The 19,388-nt window shown below is 38.6% G+C and overlaps 2 protein-coding genes across 3 annotated transcripts in view; one reads left to right on the top strand and one right to left on the bottom strand.

Moving 5' to 3' along the window:
• phactr3b (phosphatase and actin regulator 3b) overlaps window positions 1-5,905 on the top strand; it is a 57,964-nt gene extending 52,059 nt beyond the window's left edge. The window contains exons 10-13 of one of the 2 annotated variants that reach the window (XM_057846337.1): window positions 1,788-1,849; window positions 2,020-2,160; window positions 4,171-4,247; window positions 4,528-5,905. In XM_057846337.1, the coding sequence (XP_057702320.1) occupies window positions 1,788-1,849; window positions 2,020-2,160; window positions 4,171-4,247; window positions 4,528-4,543 (296 nt within the window). In that variant the 3' untranslated portion in view covers window positions 4,544-5,905. The remainder of the gene's footprint in view (window positions 1-1,787; window positions 1,850-2,019; window positions 2,161-4,170; window positions 4,248-4,527) is intronic. The other variant, XM_057846338.1, reaches the window with a different exon arrangement.
• A 6,764-nt stretch (window positions 5,906-12,669) lies between these two features.
• On the bottom strand, window positions 12,670-13,551 carry ppp1r3db (protein phosphatase 1, regulatory subunit 3Db). The gene has a single exon (XM_057845638.1). It carries the CDS (start codon window positions 13,549-13,551, stop codon window positions 12,670-12,672), a length of 882 nt encoding a protein of 293 aa, XP_057701621.1.
• Between the last annotated feature and the right edge of the window lie 5,837 nt (window positions 13,552-19,388).

The following is a 19,388-nucleotide window of genomic DNA, read 5'->3' as shown; positions in this document are numbered from 1 at the left end:
TCTCTGTAGGTCATTCACTAGGTCCCCCCGTGTGCTTCTGGGATTTTTGCTCCCCGTTCTTGTTATCATTTTGACACGACGGGGTGAGGAAGGTGTTGGAAGTCCGTGTTGCCCAACGACAGCCCCAAAACATCACTGCTCTAGAGGAGATCTGCATGGAGGAATGGGCCAAAATGCCAGCAACAGTGTGTGAAAAGCTTGTGAAGAATTACAGAAAACGTTTGGCTTCCGTTATTGCCAACAAAGAGTACATAACAAAGTATTGAGATGAACTTTTGGTATAGACCAAATACTTATTTTCCACCATGATTTGCAAAAAAAAAATTCTTTAAAAGTCAAACAATGTGATTTTCTGTTTTTTTTTTTTTTTTTTTCACATTCTGTCTGTTGAGGTTTACCCATGTTGACAATTACAGGCCTCGTTAATATTTTCAAGTGGGAGAACTTGCACAGTTAGTGGTTGACTAAATACTTATTTACCCCACTGTAGGTGACTTCAAGTTCCGCTCTGAGACCCCCAATATGGCCAAATTTCAAAATTGTCTGATTTGCACGTGTGATACATCATTGGAAAGCTTAAAATGTCAGTTTTCTGACGAAAGAAAAATTTTGACCAGGAGCGCATTTAAAAAAAAAAAAATTTTTTTAAAAAGCAAAACCCTAACTGGAGGTGTGAGCACGCGAGAGCAGAATTAAAGACGCCATGATTTTAACGAGATGTTATCGCGCCCTTACCTTGTTTCGATCCAAAAACTCCATATAGAATGTATCATCGAGTATCAAGACACAGATGTAAATTGCCAAAGCTAGATTTTTTTCGGGATTTTATGGGTGAAACACGATAATATAACAAGGGTCGCGATGCAGAAATTGCAGACGTCAAGGAGTAATCGAGATTTTCCTTTTCATATAGTTACCCTTTAAAAATTTTTTTTTCAATTTTCTTTGTTTGGATCGATTATTTATCATCTAAACTATTGGGGAAAATGCGACAGTAACAAAAAAAAAAAAACAATTAAGTGATAGTTATGAGGTAGATAGCCGTGACTTTTTTACCGACGCCAATTTTTTCATTGTGACGTAATTTGTTTAAAACTTTAAAATATGTGAGTAAATATTTTTTTAAAGTCTTTTTTTCTTAAATGAAATATTAGACAACAATTAATGATTCTAAGCTAAAAATGACAGACATTTCGAATAATGAATATCATTACTTACCTTCTTTTTATGGCTGGGTTGAAAGAAAAGCGGTCGCGTGACGTCTGTAAACGGGGGTTTTCAGGGTAAAACGGACAAATTAAAAATAATTCGGGGACTTAATGCTATGGTAGCATATTGACATATTGTTCTATCAGACACAACAGTGCTTTTGGCCTAAAATACAGAGGTTTATTTTATAGAGGGGTGCGAGAGCAGAAACTGCTTTTTCAGCCTTTTCTGTGTTTTCCGCCATATAAAAGTTAAATATACATGTATTGCACATATAAATTAAAGCATTGCCAGGGTCTTGTGGCAGTAAAGACCATGACTGTGGAGCAGTCCTAAATATGTGCGTGTGTTGAGAAGGAGGGGAAAGATAAATAATTATGAGTTCAAATTGTGTACAATAAATGCCGTTCTCTCTTTTCCACTCTTGCTCAGTAATTTTCACTGAAGTAATATTGATTTTGTAGTCAGTGAAACCAGTTCCGCAGTTACAACATTGTGAAGACTTCTCTACAAGAGTGGTCACTACTACTTGAGCAAAATATGTTGTCCAAAAATCAATTTTTCTTTGTTGTCAACAGAAAGAAATGACCAGACTGAACAAGAGGAAAGACGAGAAATAAAACAACGCTTAAACAGAAAGGTATGTAGTTGCATTTTTATTCTTTTTTTTTTTTTTTAACATTTTTTGACTCAGATTAGCATATTTAGATAACATAGTGAGGCCTCAAAGACAAAAACTGCCCCCCCCCCCCAAAAAAAACTAACTAAAGAGCATTAACAGTGCTTTGTCCCTGATTTGTGTTTGTACAGCTCAACCAGCGACCAACTGTGGATGAGCTGCGGGACAGAAAGATTCTCATTCGTTTCAGTGACTATGTGGAAGTGGCCAAAGCTCAGGACTATGACAGGCGGGCAGACAAGCCATGGACCAGACTATCAGCTGCTGACAAGGTACCTGCAAAACACTTTATTAGTTATTTCCTGAAATGAAATTCAATTTTAAATGCCTATCTAAAAGTACAGTACATGTACGCAAGTTGGCATTGACCAGACAACCATATTTTTTAATGTTGGGAAGAGCGCATAGGATTGGTCACAGTATTGGTCGGGACGATATACTGTAACATCGTAACCTGCATGTAGCCTACACTTTTTGCTGGGGACGGGACATTAATAAGACCAAACAGATTGGAAGAGTGGCGATCAGGGCTACATTTCTCGACAATATGAATCTAATTAATGGATAGGCTAAAAGATTTATGGAAAATAAATCTGTATTGACTTGTCTGGATTTATTAGCAAATTTAAATTGCAATATTTGAACACAAATTCTATTAACATACACAAGAAATACAAACTTATTAATCATCTCTTAACTATCCAGGAATGCAAAAAAAAAACAAAAAAAAAGAAAAAATTTGATCACTCAAAATTCATTCATTCATTCATTCTCCATGCCGCTTTTTCCTCACGAGGGTCGCGGAGCCTATCACAGCTGACTACGGGCAGTAGGCAGGGGACACCCTGAACTGGTTGCCAGCCAATCTCACTCAGTATTGTCTAAATAAATTAAATATCATAAAATCGTCAGGGAATAACAAAAATAAATAAAAATGGTGCCTTCCCTCAGGTAAAACACTACTGCTTTTTTCCACAAACACAGCCAAACTCAACAAAAAATGAAAGCTCCTTTGGGCTGCTTTAAGACCACATAAATAAAATAAAAATAAAAACTGCGTAGAAGTGGGTAAACCTTGGTTCACTACATTTCTTACAGTTTAATTTACGTTAACAGTAGAAAACATACAGGAGGATAGTTCTCTCAAAGCAGCTTCCTCCTCGAGTTTGAGAAATTCACACAGATTAATGTTATGCTAACTCTGATGCAGGTCAGACTTTCAGTAGCAAAATTAGTGGTGTGTTCCCATCTCCACAAAATTAACGTCTTTTTACATTACTTGCAGTGGCTGCTGCTGGCAGAAAATAACTTCTAATATCCCTCGTCTTCAAGGAGGGCTGAGGAGGTGGCATATTTTATTGGGGGAGGGGCGTCAAGTCATCAGCCAATCAAACGTGCGTAAAAATGGACTGGCACATTTAGCAAGTGTAAATGGGTCAATGTAAATCTGAACATAATGAAAACAATTCACTAAATAATTTTAGGGTATATTTTATTCTTACAACATATGGGAAGACAATCTTAAATTACCTATACAACTGAAGTCATTATATAATGCAGATAAGGTTGCTTAAAGGTTGGTGTGGACAATTTGAGCATCCTGAAAAGTTGGTAGTGTTATGTCTCACCCGTCCCTATGCAAAAATACGCCCTTGGGTTGGAGTGAATAAGAAAACTTCTAGAAGAATACTAGTCAATACTGTAATAATAGATTGATTCAACTTTATTATGAAAATAAAATGGATTAAATTTTCCATACACCTTTGCTAGTACCACTATTAAGGGTCTGTAAATTATACTTTAATATACATCGGTTATTATTTAGGTTATTATCGTGTCTTATCAAACCGCTTAGAACAGTGAGAATGATCTTCTTATATAGTGAGACAACAATTAACACTGCACTGCTTTTCCACTTTCTAGTAATGCACGGTACACACCCATTCATTATGTTTATTACATGTCACGTGTCCCTTTTGAAAAGAATAGATAACAAACTAGATAATTGAGAGGCAACACATTGTTGTACCTCGTCTCTTGCACAAAGTCAGCTCAAAGAGACTCCTACAATCCAAATGAGAAAAAGTATTGGCTTATTATTTCCCTCCCCTGTAACTCTCTTATATCAATTTCTTAATGTTATACTTTTCTGAAGTTTTATAATGTCCTTCTTAACCTCTTTTGAAACAATCTGTAACCCCCTGATTGTTAAACTTTCAAAATCTGTAAAAGCGGAAGCTTGCATTAAGGGACTCACGCTAATTCGCTCTTTCGTCCTGCAGGCGGCCATCCGTAAAGAACTAAATGAGTTCAAAAGTACGGAGATGGAGGTCCATTCTTCAAGCAAACACCTGACAAGGTTTGTGTGCCAATGTTCCTACTGTTTATCTTGTGATATTGTTTGTGTTTTACACCACTGCAATGAAGAGTTCGCGCATATTCATATTTTACTTGTTTAAGACTATCTCTTGTGGTAGAAAGCTCCTGGATTATCTGGGGTTGTGCTTACGCAAGACCCTTTTCTTGAGCAAAGACTGCTTCCTGAGTCATTTGGGCTAATAATAGAGCTCCTGATTGATGGAACCCCTAGTATGAGAATGAGTAAGCCCACACTCATCCTTTCTTTGTCCCCTCTGCAGGTTCCACCGGCCTTAGCAAGGTTTCTTCTGTGAAGAGTTGCTGATATGATTCAGTCAGTGAAGACCTTGCACAGAGTCTTCCAGTGTACCGGCCCACAGTCAGTGGGTGTCCTGATATTTGGGTCCAGCAAACTTTGGAGGCTATGTCTCTCGGAAATGGAGCCACGAGTAGACGGACGACAGGCAGAAGGATCTCACAGGAGCATCTCACAGACCTTTATATGATCTTGTTGGGAGAAAAGGAAGACTCACAGTCTCAGAGATTTTTTTTTAAACTGACTATTTTAAAATACTTATTTCTAATGGTATGGAGGTGGGTTGGAAAGGTGCATGTGGCCCTGTGGCCCTATCCCACTTTTGTTTGAGATGTCACCTCGCCGTAATGTGTCTGACTCTCACTGGTTCAATTGATGATGAGTTTCATATCGACAATGTCAATGTTCTTAATCAAAAACCTTGTCTGTGTACAAGAGAACCTCCCTTTGTAAGCACTATTTATTCTCTGCACAATACAGGTTTTCAATTTGCAAAAAAAAAACAAAAAAAACATTTGATTGTCTGTTGGCGTTCTGTTATGTTTTAAAATTATTATTTCAATGTCATACCTTTAAAATGTCATTATTAGCACGTGTGAAGTGATAATGTCTTTAAAGATCAGTTATGAATCATAAACAAATGTCCCTTTCCATTATCAGAAAAAATGGTGGGTGAAAAAAAATCACATCACATGCTATGAAATCTTGCATGGCAACATCTCAAATCAGATACTTTCAATTGGCTGTGATCGTTTTCACTTCATTTTCTCAAAGCCTCTCTTGTGAGTCACACTGTTCTCTTGGCAATAGAAAGTGTACAGATGGCAGCTTGGGTTAAATTTTTTCATGTACAGTCACACAAACAGCTCGCTCTTTAGTGTAATGGTTCAGGCATTAGCTGGGGCAAAGCCAGAAACCTGTAGAGCCTTAGGATGGATTGAGGTGTTTTTGTGCGTGGAAAGGGGCTATCCTAAATTTCCTTGGATGGATGCTGGCCATTGGTCATTCAGAGCGTATGCTTTTCAGACAATTAGAAGTGTCATTACTCGGAGTCAACCATATTGTACACCCAACATTAACTTACATCCTCCTATAGTCTGCAGATGTCGATCATCCCCGCAAAAAAAATTAAACAGTGGTTTTGTTGTGTTCTCCCCAAATACCAGCAAAGCAACACAAAACAAAATTTGCATAGGAGTACAGGTACTGGACAAACCTTTTACATAATAAGCCAGAGCCGCCCAGCAAGACCAGAATGCAGTTGTTGGTAGCTGGTGAAACAAGTAAGACAACACAATAATAAGACAACAAGAAGACAATACAGCAAAACAATCTTATGCTGGTGAGTACCTATGGTGTTCTATGCTTTTCTTTCTACTTCATTAGCTCATATATGGTCAGTGTAATTTTGATATCACATACATTATATTTTAATGCTAATATTTAAGAAAAAATATTTTACAGTGAAATAGGTGTATTTGATGTGCGCAAACCTCAAGACGCAGTTTGCATTTTACAATTGCTATGACGGCTGGAGTTGAACAGGAGTCATTCACTGAATACTGTAGATTAGATGGGGAAGAATTAAATAATCACAAATTTCTCTCTTTATCACATTAATGCTGCACTGCAGCTCTCTACTTACTCTCTTCCTGTACGGCCCATTTGGCTCATTCTCCTCACTTTTTCTGTTTTAAAACATGCTTTGTGGGATGTTAAAGAGTTAAAGACAATAAGAGAACGGAGGAAATACTTTATCATCTGACATTTGGTTGACTCACCCAAGATGACTTCATTGTCTATGTCAGACAAAGCCAATGACAATTCCTGCAAAGGGTGTGTTGCAAGGGCGTAGATTTGGTCTCAATATTGGTAAGGACGATATATCAGCATAGGCTGCATTACATGTTTTGCTGGGAACAGAACATTAATAAGACCAAACAGATTGATTTCTCACCAATAAAAACCGAATTAATTGATAGGCTAAATAATTAATGCAAAATAAATCTGTATTGACTTGTACTAACTTTCACACTGCAAATTTTACACTTTTTAATCTGATAATTTTTTAAAAATCTAGTTGAATAATTTTTTTTCATCTTGTTTTGAGTTTTAAAGGCTAGTTAAAAAAATTAATCAGAATTTCCCACATACTTTTAGTAGATATTACCATTAACATTTGTTCTTATTAGGCCCATACATCTAAAAGTCGGTCATTTTTAACCTAAATCAAGAAAAAATGCTTTCAAATAATGTTTTGAACAATATCTATTCTTGAATTACGAACATTTCTGACAAACAAGTTTTTTTAAGATTAAATATACAAACTTTTTGTTTCAAATAAGCCTGTTATTTTCAGCTGGCAATTTCTATTTCAAGAAATCGGAGTAAAATTTACTTGAAGCATTGTCAGATAATTTCCCTTATTTCTAGTAGAGTACACTGAAAACAAGGGAATTTAAGTTATTCTTTTTTTCAGTTTTAAGGAAATGGGTTTTTGCAGTTCATATGTATAGGTTCAGGTGATACACCGTTCGATTCAGACCTTTGTTTTCAAAACCTACTAAAGAAATATTTTGAAAACTTCCAGAATAAATTTCTGGATTTTATTAGCAAATTTAAATTGCAATATTTCAAAACAAATTTAGAAAAAAAAAAAAAAAAAAAATTCAAAATTGTTAATCATCTCTTAACCCTTTAATGCCAGCAATATGAAGCAATTATCAGAGAATCCCAAGATTTGAAAAATAAGGTCCTAATGAAACCTTTTTTTCAAATTTGTAAAAACAAAAATCAAAATGAATATGTGTAATAAGCACTCAGATATCTATAAACCTTGCTAAATCCTGTTTGTTTTACTCATGGAACCTGCAGATACGTGTGTTGACTTGCATCTATCATTTTTTCCCTTTTTTTTTTCCGAAAAGAAATGTCAAAATTTTGAATTAGTCTCAAAATCATGACATTTTAGGTGTATCAGATGTGATACATATGGCATTTTAGGGTTAAGTATGCAGGAATGCGGGAAAAAAAATCTTTTTAGAACTCAAAATTGTCTTGTCTTTCTAAATAAATTAAATAGAAATTAAACAGAAACGGTTTTAGTCACGGAATAACAAAAATAAATAAAAATGAAGCCTTCCTTCAGGATTAACACTACTGTTTTTGTCCACAAGCACAGATAAACTCAACAAAAAATGAAAGCTTCTTTGGGCTGCTGTAGGACCACATACGTAAAATAAAAATGAAAACTGGGGAGAAGGGTGTAAACCTTGGTTCACTGCATTTCTTACAGCTGAGCAGAGTTTACTATATTTCACACATTTTAATTATAGTTAACATAGTGGAAAACACATACAGGATGACACTTCTACTGTACCTAAGCAGCTACCTACTCAGGTTCGCAAGTTCACACAGTTTATCGTAATGGTAATGCCAACTCTATTACTTACAGTGGCAGCTGGCCGGAAAAAAAACAAGTAATATCCATCCTCTCCGAAGCGGGCGGACATGCATTTTATTTCTGAACTGTGAGAGTGTGCGTGTTGCGTGGGGGGGTTGAGGAGCTCAAGTCATCAGCTAATCAAACATGCGTTTGAGGAAAAAAAGTATGGAGCGGCACATTCAGCAAGGTAAAAAGGGGTAAATATAAGTCTGAACATAATGAAAATAAATCATTTAATAATGGTAGGGTCAATTCTATCATTACAACATATTGGAAGACAATCTAAATGACCTATATAAATGAACACATTATCTAATGCAAATAAAGTTGCTTAAAAGTTGGTGGGAACAATTTAAGCATCCTGAAAAGTTGGTAGTGTTTTGTCCCTACCGTCCCAATGCAAACCTACGCCCTTGGTATGTTGTCACGTTCTGGTTGTGAGCACAATATACTTTGAAAAACAAAGGCAAACAGCTGTTATGAGGGGATAATTCAGGGATTGGGACGGGTGTAGCCATTCTTTCCAAAGTACGCGGACACTTTTTTCACAGGTGAGAAGTACTGTACTTTTACAATCAAGTCTTGTTGCATACTCTTCTCTAATATGCAAAGCTAAATAAATTATTTAACTTTGAGTTCATGACAGGAAAGCATAAGTAGCCAGTTAATTCAATGTCAAATTGCAACACTACAAGATTTCTCATATTGTTCTTACCAACTTAGCTTATTCCAAATAGAAAGGAAGTGCTTTTTTTTTTTTTTTTAAGATTACTAATTTTAAAATGTTCAAATGATCTGATTTCAGTTTCTCAAATATTAAATTTTCTGATCATAAGTACTTTTTATAGTTAGCCTCGTGTGATGTTAATGATATGTCAGGTTTAATGCATGTCATTCAACTACAGTTTCAAATTCAGATAGGAAAATATTGCCCCGGGGCCAAAAGGTGTCGCATGCCCAACACTTCTCTGGCTCTCACGACGCTGGAAACTTCCTGGTGAAGGGCCAATCTTGGAACCACTCATAGTAAACACATTTGACCACAAAGTCCAGGAGAAAGAATGGGGTCAAGCCTTGTTTGTCAAAGTAAACACTAACAACAAACAAGATTCAACGACATCATTCAGACCTCATTGTTTTGTCTAAAATCAGCCAACAACATCAATTTATTACATGTACCATATTTTTCGGACTATAAGTCGTAGTTTTTATCATAGTTTGGCTGGGGGTGCAACTTATTCTCTGGAGCAACTTATGTGTGAAATTATTACCACAATATTATCATTTCACATGCTATTTTGGTGTTTTGGAGTGACACTCGTGGTTTGGTAAATTTTTTAGCATGTTCTTTATGCTATAGTTATCTGAATAACTCTTAATAGCTATGTTATATTAACATACCGGACACGTTCGCATTTCGTTGTTCATGCATCATGTAACATTATCATACTGTACACTTATTCAACATGTTGTTCTCTATTGTATTTTTATTTTAAATTGCCTTTAGAGGTAACAACATCTGTTCTATATTTTTGGATTTTATCAAGTACATTCCCCCCAAAAATGCCTCTTATACTCCGGTGCGACTCATATGTTTTTTTCCTCTTCATTGGGCATTTTAAGGCTGGTGTGACTTATACTCATGTGCGACTTATGTCCGAAAAATATGGTACTAAGGTTTATCTCTTCATGAAGAGATTATCCGTGCACTCACACGCACATTAAATAGGTGCAACAGGTCACTAGACTAAGGTACTGACTTAGCAAATGACTTTTAACCCTTGTCTTGTGATAGAAATCAGTCCACATTTTTGCTAGTGAATTAAATTTGATCTGTAAATTAACTTGGCCTGAAAATACTAAACCTTTGCAGTATATTGTTTTCAGGTCAAGATTGACCTGTTTTCAAGTTTGGGTATGTCAAATGCACCATTGAGTTTTGCATATGAAAATTTGACGTGTCAATTCTGACCTTAACACAATACGAGAGTCAAAAATTTGCAAAGAGGCGGTGGAATTTTTTATTATTTTTCATCCCATCGTGCATTCTAACAAAGGCGTAGGTTTGGTCTTAAGATTGGTGGGGACAGTACTGGACTTATACTAAATGTTATATGAATTGGTTCAGTTGATACACCGTTTTATTCAAACATTTCTTTTCAAAAACTACTGCTTTAAGACCACATTAAAAAATAAAAAATAAAAAAGGAAATTGAGGAAAAGGGTGTAAACCTCGGTTCACTACATTTCTCACAATTTAATTAAAGTTACAGTAAAAAACACATCCAGGAGGACACTTCTCGCTAAGCAGCTTCCTACTCGAGTTTTGCAAGTTAACAAATTCACACAGTTTAATGTTATGCTAACTCTGATGCAGGTCGGACTTTCAGTAGAAAAATTAGTAATATGTTTCCCACCTCCACCTTTTTACGTTACCTACAGTGGCTGCTGCTGGCTGAAAAAAACTTCTATTATCTCTCCTCTTTGAAGGGGGCTTATGAGGCGGCATGTTATTGGACATGTTGTATTTCTGTCGGGGCTGGGAGTGTGTGGGTGATTGTGGGGTCAAGTCATCAGAATCAAAACGTGCGTTTGAGGGGGGTGAAAAATGGACTGTCGCATTCAGTGAGTGAAAAGGACCATAATGAAAATAATTCACTTAATATTGGTAGGGTCAATTCTATCCATACAAACATCTGAGAAGACAATCTAAATTACCTGCATAACAGAACTTATTATATAATTCAAATAAGCTTGCTTTAAAGTCGGCGGGGATAATTTGAGCATTCTGAATAGGTGGTAGTGGGGCAAATAAGTAGTCGACCACCAATTGTGGAAGTTCTCCTACTTGAAAAGATTAGAGAGGCCTGTAATTGTCAACATGGGTACACCTCAACCATGAGAGACAGAATGTGGAAAAAAAAAACAACAGAAAATCACATTGTTTGATTTTTAAAGAATTTATTTCCAAATTAGAGTGGAAAATAAGTATTTGGTCATCTACAAACAAGCAAGATTTCTGGCTGTCAAAGAGGTCTAACTTCTTCTAACGAGGTTTAACAAGGTCTAACGAGGCTCCACTCGTTATCTGTATTAATGGCACTCTGTTTTAACTCATTTATCGGTATAAAAGACACTTGTCCACATACTCAGTCAGTCACACTCCAAACTCCACTATGGCCAAGACCAAAGAGCTGTTGAAGGACACCAGAGACAAAATTGTACACCTGCACCAGGCTGGGAAGATTGAATCTGCAATAGGTAAAATGCTTGGTGTAAAGAAATCAACTGTGGGAGCAATTATTAGAAAATGGAAGACATACAAGACCACTGATATCTCCCTCAATCTGGGGCTCCATGCAAGATCTCACCCCGTGGCGTCAAAATGATAACAAGAACGGGGAGCAAAAATCCCAGAACCACACAGGGGGACCTAGTGAATGACCTACAGAGAGCTGGGACCACAGTAACAAAGGCTACTATCAGTAACACAATGCACCGCCAGGGACTCAAATCCTGCACTACCAGACGTGTCCTCCTGCTGAAGAAAGTACACGTCCAGGCCCGTCTGTGGTTAGCTAGAGAGCATTTGGATGATCCAGAAGAGGACAGGGAGAATATGTTTTGGTCAGATGAAACCAAAATAGAACTTTTTGATAGAAACACAGGTTCTCATGTTTGGAGGAGAAAGAATACTGAATTGCATCCGAAGAACACCATACCCCCTGTGAAGCATGGGGGTGGAAACATCATGCTTTGGGGCTGTTTTTTTGCAAAGGTACCAGGACGACTGATCTGTGTAAAGGAACAAATGAATGGGGCCATGTATCGAGAGATTTTGAGTGAAAATCTCCTTCCATCAGCAAGTGCATTGAAGATGAGACGTGGCTGGGTCTTTCAGAATGACAATGATCCCAAACACACAGCCAGGGCAACAAAGGAGTGGCTTCTTATGAAGCATTTCAAGGTCCTGGAGTGGCCTAGCCAGTCTCCAGATCTCAACCCCATAGAAAATCTGTGGAGGGAGTTGAAAGTCCGTGTTGCCCAACGACAGCCCCAAAACATCACTGCTCTAGAGGAGATCTGTATGGAGGAATGGGCCAAAATGCCAGCAACAGTGTGTGAAAAGCTTGTGAAGAGTTACAGAAAACGTTTGGCCTTCGTTATTGCCAACAAAGGGTACATAACAAAGTATTGAGATGAACTTTGGGTATTGACCAAATACTTATTTTCCACCATGATTTGCAAATAAATTCTTTAAAAATCAAACAATGTGATCTTCTGTTTTTTTCCCCAAATTCTGTCTTTCATGGTTGAGGTTTACCCATGTTGACAAATACAGGCCTCTCTAATATTTTCAAGTGGGAGAACTTGCACAATTAGTGGTTGACTAAATACTTATTTGCCCCACTGTATGTCCCTACTGCCCCTTTGCAAACGTACGTCCTTGCTGATTCTAATAAATGAAATTAGAATGCACAAAAATATGATTAATAGCAATGTATACAGCAGTCTCAACTGGAAATATTTTTCATCTAAGTGCTTTCCACTACAGACAGTGCATTTTCAGTAGAGTATCTTGGCAGTATCAGTATCTATGTTGCGGCAATGCAACAGTGACGATCATATAAAGCAGATGCAATAGCGCCTTGAAGTGGCGATTTAGGTAAAATGCAGCATACTGTCCTCACATTCTTTTGGAACAGTCACTTTGTAGCTATGACAAGTCAGTTTGTAATTGCAGCCACTGTTGTTGTCCCAATAATTTGAGCCTTTGACATAATAGCAGATGGCAAATTCCAATAAAGCTCCTGGCTGCAAAATGAAAGGCGGCACTGGTAGACGAAATTTGAAGACGTCTGTCCCTGGACCATCATATTCCCCTTTGGCCCCACTTGACACCCAGGATGCCGTTGTATCTGTGGTTGTTCTCCAGTTTGTAAAAGTGTAGTGAACTGTGACCTTTTTCTCATAGTCTAAATTAAGTACTTGTATGGTGCCCGCAATCCCAAGCTCTGAGCACACAATCTGCTCGAGACATACGCCCTGTGTGTGCACACGCTCCAGAAAGTTGGGCTGAGCTGCCAGGTTCTCCGGGAAGCAGGGTTTAAAGTGAGGCAAGGACAGCTCCAAAGATTTCCCAAACGTCCTTTCAGAGCTCATCAAAAGTCTGAATATAACATGTTGGGGTATCAGGGGTCTTTCTTTAATTTTGAACACCTTTACTTCCTCTAAATCAAGGCCCAGTGAGTCTACGAAGCGAACCTGCTGGCTCCGAGGCACTCTCCTCCTCTCCGTAGGTGAACAAAGAGATTGAGCTCTTCTCCTCATGATTGTCTTGGTAGCGGGATCTGTGGACAAGCTGATTTTTGAGTCATGTTTCACCACTGGAGGCCTTGGGCCCGGGGGGCGGATCAGAACTGGTGCCTTGCAAGGTTGAGCTTTGGTAAAACGAATGGTGGTGGAACGGGGAGTAGGCGTCCATCCTGGACCACCCGTCGTAGAGGCGTTGTCGCATCTCCATTTCTCACAGGGCTTGTCCATGTTTGCCACATAAATTAACTTAAGCACAACAACAAATGTCCAGTTTTAGTTCATCATTTGCACCAAAGAAACATTTGAACAACATTAAAAAAAAACAGCTGCATAAATAAATGTATTAAAGAATGGACAAACCTTTCCAGCTCACACTCCTTCAGTTTGTTGTGTTCCTTGGGATATAGCAATTTTCTGTAAAATGTACTATAATATATGTTACCAACCAAATATAGAAAATAGAAGTGTTATCAAGTCCAACAACAGACTCAGGCGAAACAACTGTAATAGATTTCTACTTTCAGTTTAGCCCTAGGCATATAACCTGAAACCTTTAGGGGGTGGGAGGTGTAGAAGGAATATTTATAGCAGATAGTGATGGGCTGTCCCTTCCTTCTCTAATAATACCTGCACTGATTTCATGTTATCTCATGACATGGGATCTAATGTTATCATGGAAAAGGGTGGGAGGAGTGAAGGGAGAGTGTAATGACTCACTAGGTTGGGCTCCACATATGTTCGCATTAAATTACAGTCGGATGAAAAAGTATCTGAACCTTTTGGTATTTCTCCCATTTCTGCATGAAATCACAATCAAATGTGATCTGATCTTTGTCAAAATCATATAGATGAAAAAAAACTCTGCTTTAATTAAAACCATCCAAACATCCAAACATTTAAAGGTTTTCATATTTTAATAAGTATAGTGTGCAAACAATGACAGAAGGGGGAAAATAAGTAAGCGAGCCATTGCATTTCATATTTTGTGCCCCCCCCCTTTGGCAGCAATAACTTCAACCAGACGCTTCCTGTAGCTGCAGATCAGTCTAGCACATCGATCAGGACTAATCTTGGCCTATTCATCTCTACAAGACTGCTGTAGTTCAGTCAGATTCCTGGGATGTCTGGCATGAATTGCTGTCTTTAGGTCATGCCACAGCATCTCAATGGGGTTTAAGTCTGGACTTTGATTTGGCCACTCCAGAATGTGTATTTGGTTGTTCTGACTTTTTAGCTTCAACTGTCTGAATGACGGCCAAAGGTTTTCCTGCAAAACATCCTGATGAACTTTTGAATTCATTCTTCCATTAATGATTGCAAGTTGCCCAGGTCCCGTGGCAGCAAAACAGACCCAAATCATGATGCTTCCTCCACCATTCTTCATGGCGGGGATGAGGTGTTGATGTTGGTGAGCTGTTCCATTTTTCCTCCACACATGAGATTGTGTTACTCCCAAACAATTCTGCTGTGGTTTCATCAGTCTATAAAATATTTTGCCAAAAGGTCAGTGGAGTGTCCAAGTGCCTTTTTGCGAACATTAAATCAGCAACAATGTTTTTGTTTCAGACAGCAGTGGCTTCCTCCGTGGAGTCCTCCCATGAACACCATTCTTGGCCATAGTTTTACATATAGTTGATGTGTGCAGAGAGATATTGGACTGTGCAAGTGATTTGTGTAAGTCTTTAGCAGACACTCTACGGTTCTTTTTTTAACTGAGTATTCTGCGCTGAACTCTTGGCATCACCTTTGGTGGATGGCCACTCCTTGGGAAAGCAGAGAGTGTGTGGGTGCCACTCTCTCCATTTGTAAAAAAAAAACTTCTCTGATTGATGAAAATCCAGACTTTTAGGGATAGTTTTCTATCCTTTCCCAGTTTCATACAAATCAACAATTTTTGATCGCAGGCTGCTCTTTTGACCGAGCCATGATGCACATCAGACAATGCTTTTCATCAAGACATTTCATACCAGGTGTGTGTTTTATAGTGGGCAGGGCAGCTTTAAACCACTCATCAGTGGTTGGGCACATGCCTGACTTAAAATGTTTGGTAAAAATTGGTTTCAATTGCTCTTTAAGTCCCATTAGGCAGAGGCTAACTTACTTATTTTTTCCCCCTTCTGTCATTGTTTGCATGCTATCTCATTGAAATAAGAAAACCTATAAATGTTTGGGTGTTTGTAGTTAAAGCATACACGGTTTTTACATCTGTGTGATTTTAACTAAGCTCAGATCACATTTGATGGTGATTTTACGCAGAAATGTGAGAAATTCCAAAAAGTACAGATACTTTTTCATACCACTGTATTTCCCATGTATCACCAATATCTACAATGTTTAGGTTTAGGAATTAAACAGGCAAGACCAACAGTTATAATTGGGTTACAGGAGTTGATATTTCTCCAACCTGGGAAAATGTGGGCTCCGTGACCCAAAAATGTATTCTACTGTTTGTGGGATCTGGCTTGCAGACAAAAGTGTCAAAATCCTGTGTCCTGCTTAAATGTTCTTAAGATACCAACCTTGTCAGTCTGAAATCTCATCTCAGGAAATAACTTTTCATTATACAGCACTTCAACTATTTAAAATTGAAACGGCTTCCTAGAACGATGGCATTTGATGGAACTTCTTTTTACAGTTAAGATCCCACATAAACAAGATTAAGATCTAAAGCTTTTATGAGATTGTGTGTGAAAGTGAAAATGCGTATGTGCACTTAAAATGAAGTGGTGATTATAAACTCATTTGACTAATTCTGCTCCTGCATACTGTACACATACTACAGAGTAATTATAATCAATTTCTCAATTTTCTATGCTGTTTATCCTGTTCAGGTTTATTGCAAGCTGGAGTGTATCCAAGTGGACTTTGGCCTGAAAGTGGACTACACCCAGCCAAGACTAACCAGGATAGGAAGAATTGGTCATCAAACACCATGTGCAGAGAAGCGCTATTTAATCAGTATTGGGATTTAAGTTGGCTGCATGGTGAAAGTGAGTGCATCGTTTAATGCCACACTAATGCTGCTATCATGGTTGAGGAAGGGTTACCCATCTTAGCACGTAAAGAATCATCCAGGATGATCTGGCTCCAGGTGATGCCTTCATATATGTTGGCTGGGCTCGGCATGGTGATGGCTGGCATGCTCCTGGACCATGTGCAGGTCAGTGAAACGAAATATTTATTGCAGCCATTTGGCAAAGACCTACAATATATTTGGTAGTTTAAATTGAAGTTAAAATAGGGCTGAGTGCATAATATCACGGCACTGGAGTCTCCCAGCACTCTGTCTTTAAATTAAACGAGGAAATTTTGACATTGCAATATGATGAAAGTATATTTAGTATACTGTTTACATTATTTAGCATTGTTTTCCCACAGTACCTCTTGCTCAAGTACCAAAACAAGTATAGCCGGCGAGGCGTGAGTGAGTGTCTGTCTGCTTTGTATCAGGCCTGTGATTGACATGTGATTAGTCCAGGGTTTACCTACCTCTATCAAATTAAAGCAGAAGCTGATTCCAGCTTTTCTTTCAGAATGGCCAATAATGTGGAGGACTACATATCGGGTCACTTCATATTTATTCTTTAATTTGTACAAAAGTAATGCTAGTCTAATTGAGATATTTGCCGATTACCGGCTTCAAGGTATACCGTGGTATGAAAACGTCAAGGTTTCAAAACTGCAATTTTTTTTCCGTTATACCGTCCTAACGGTATTAGCTATTTTTTATGTCCCAAAAATGCAAGGAGAAATCCCTCGCTTGCAGCTGCAAGGCTCACTCTCCCCGACCGGTAGTTGCTCAGTGTCAGTGAGTCAGCTGTGCTGCACGATGGCTGGAGGAGGTGAAACTCCCGAAAATTTTCCTCCATTGAAGAAAACGAAATCGTTGGTATGAGTATACTTCGGCTACAGAAAAGTTACGGACGGCCACAGCTTAGAGGAGGCGGGCCAACCGACATAAAACGACATAAAACATGTTTGCAGAGGGTGGCTGCCGAGAACGCCATCCATGCATCATCTTCCGCTTGCTCTGGGGTCGTGTCGCCGGGGCAGCAGCTTTAACACGGAAGCCCACGGACTTCCCTCTCCCCAGCCACCTCAACCAGCTCCTCCTGCTGGATCCTAAGGCATTCCGGGGCCAGCCGAGAGACAAAGTGGCCTCCCGCCAGTGGGACATGCCCTGAACACCTCTCTGGGGAGGCATCCAGGAGGCATCCGAACCAGATGCCCGAGCCACTTCAGCTGGCTCCTCTCGACGCGGAGGAGTTGTGGCTCGATGCCGGGTTCCTCCCGGATGACCAAGCTTCTCACCCTATCTCTAAGGGAGAGCCCGGACACCCTGCGGAGGAAACTCATTTTGGCTGCTTGTATCCTGTATCTTGTTCTTTCGGTCACGACTCACAGCTCGTGACCATAAGAGAGGGTAGGAATGTAGATCGACTGGTAAATCGAGAGCTTTGCGTTTTGGCTCAGCTCCTTCTTCACCACTACAGATCGGTGCAGCGTCTGCAGTCGATCTCCCGCTCCCTCCTACCCTCACTCATGAATAAGACCCCAAGATACTTAAACTCCTCCACTTGGGGCATGATCTTATCCCTGACCCGGAGAGGGCACTCCACCCTTTTCCGACTGAGGACCACGGTCTCAGATTTGGAGGTGCTGATCGTCATCCCAACCGCTTCACACTCGGCTGTGAACCACTCCAGTGAGGGTTGGAGGTCACGGCTTGATGCCGAGAAGGCAATACCTCCAATATGACTTTGCATTTATACTTGATGCCGAGAAGGCAATACCTCTAATATGATTTCGCATTTATACAAAATTAAAGGATGGTAATCACTGTCATCCAACTGCAAGAATTAACTCCACCATGTTTAGTGTGTTTAGTGATGGTAAAACGGTGGTGTTTTTTTCTCTCTGGCAACTGTCTGTATTGAGAAAGAGTGTGTATAATGTAAACATGATACGAGTCATACGCACATGCTATTTATGGAAAATAATTCAATTATTTTTATTCTGATGTAATAATGTTGAGCTGTGGCTGTGGGTTTGGGCTCACCTAAAGGACTGCATATATTTTAATTTTGTTTATAAAATGTTATTATTTAAAAAAAAAAAAAAAAAAAAAAGCTTTACATTATATGTATGTTATAATTTGCTAATATGTTTTGAAAAATGAAAATGCAGTTCAATAGAAAAAAGTTTATTTTATTTTATTTTTTTAAATCAGTTATCTTAAGGTAACACATTTTAGAGCTGTAATTGTAATACCGTGATATCGTGAAACCGTGATATTTTGTCTTAAGGTTACCATACTGTCAGAATATCATACTGGCACATGCCTAGTCTAATGTGCAACTGTTTTACCACCTGCAATAAAACATAATAAAACTCTATGTCAAAAAAAAATTGCCAAACGCTAGGTGGGAGTCAAACAAGCTGTTAACATCTGTCTATTTGTTCTTGTAGCTGTCTGACTTGTCTCTTTGAGTGCCAAGATTTGATTTGTGAGCTTCAGCTGTTTGACGGTCAGAGTGACCTTGCAGGTGACCATGCTCCAAACAACAGAATGACTACACAGCTCCACAAACAAATAAACACTTTGACACACTAGCAAGGGGCTAATAATCCTCCATAACCACACATGTATATTGCAACAATTACAGAGGAAAAACTACACACACAATTGTGTGGTCAGATTTATATTCACCCATTCCTTTTTAATGCCACTTTTGCTCTAATAGAATCAAAACAGTTTGTGGCACTGTGCTATTTTTCTTGCACCATCATTATTCATATTGCAGCCTTAAGTCAGAAGGGGGCGCTTCAGAGGACATAGGACCTCCGAGAGCAATGTCCCATGTCCCAAAGTCACATTTTAGCTGAGTCATTGAGAATGTATGTGTGTGTGTGTGAGCTGTGGGAGATAATTTATCTATACATTGGGGCGTTTAAATTCCTCACATACAGACTATGTTTGTAGTTGATAATAAAAGGCTAACAACACAGATAGAAGTCAATGCACTAGGTGAGCATTTCGAGTTTTTAAATACATACATACATAC

This window comes from Corythoichthys intestinalis, chromosome 9, assembly GCF_030265065.1.
Source record: "Corythoichthys intestinalis isolate RoL2023-P3 chromosome 9, ASM3026506v1, whole genome shotgun sequence".
Classification (NCBI taxonomy): Eukaryota; Metazoa; Chordata; class Actinopteri; order Syngnathiformes; family Syngnathidae; genus Corythoichthys; species Corythoichthys intestinalis.
The sequence above is the reverse complement of the archived record's forward strand: the minus strand, read 5'-3'. Positions and strand labels throughout refer to the sequence as shown.

Bases quoted from the DNA above. Each gene is read 5' to 3' on its own strand.
- ppp1r3db (XM_057845638.1), bottom strand. From the start codon at position 13,551: ATGGACAAGCCCTGTGAGAAATGGAGATGCGACAACGCCTCTACGACG.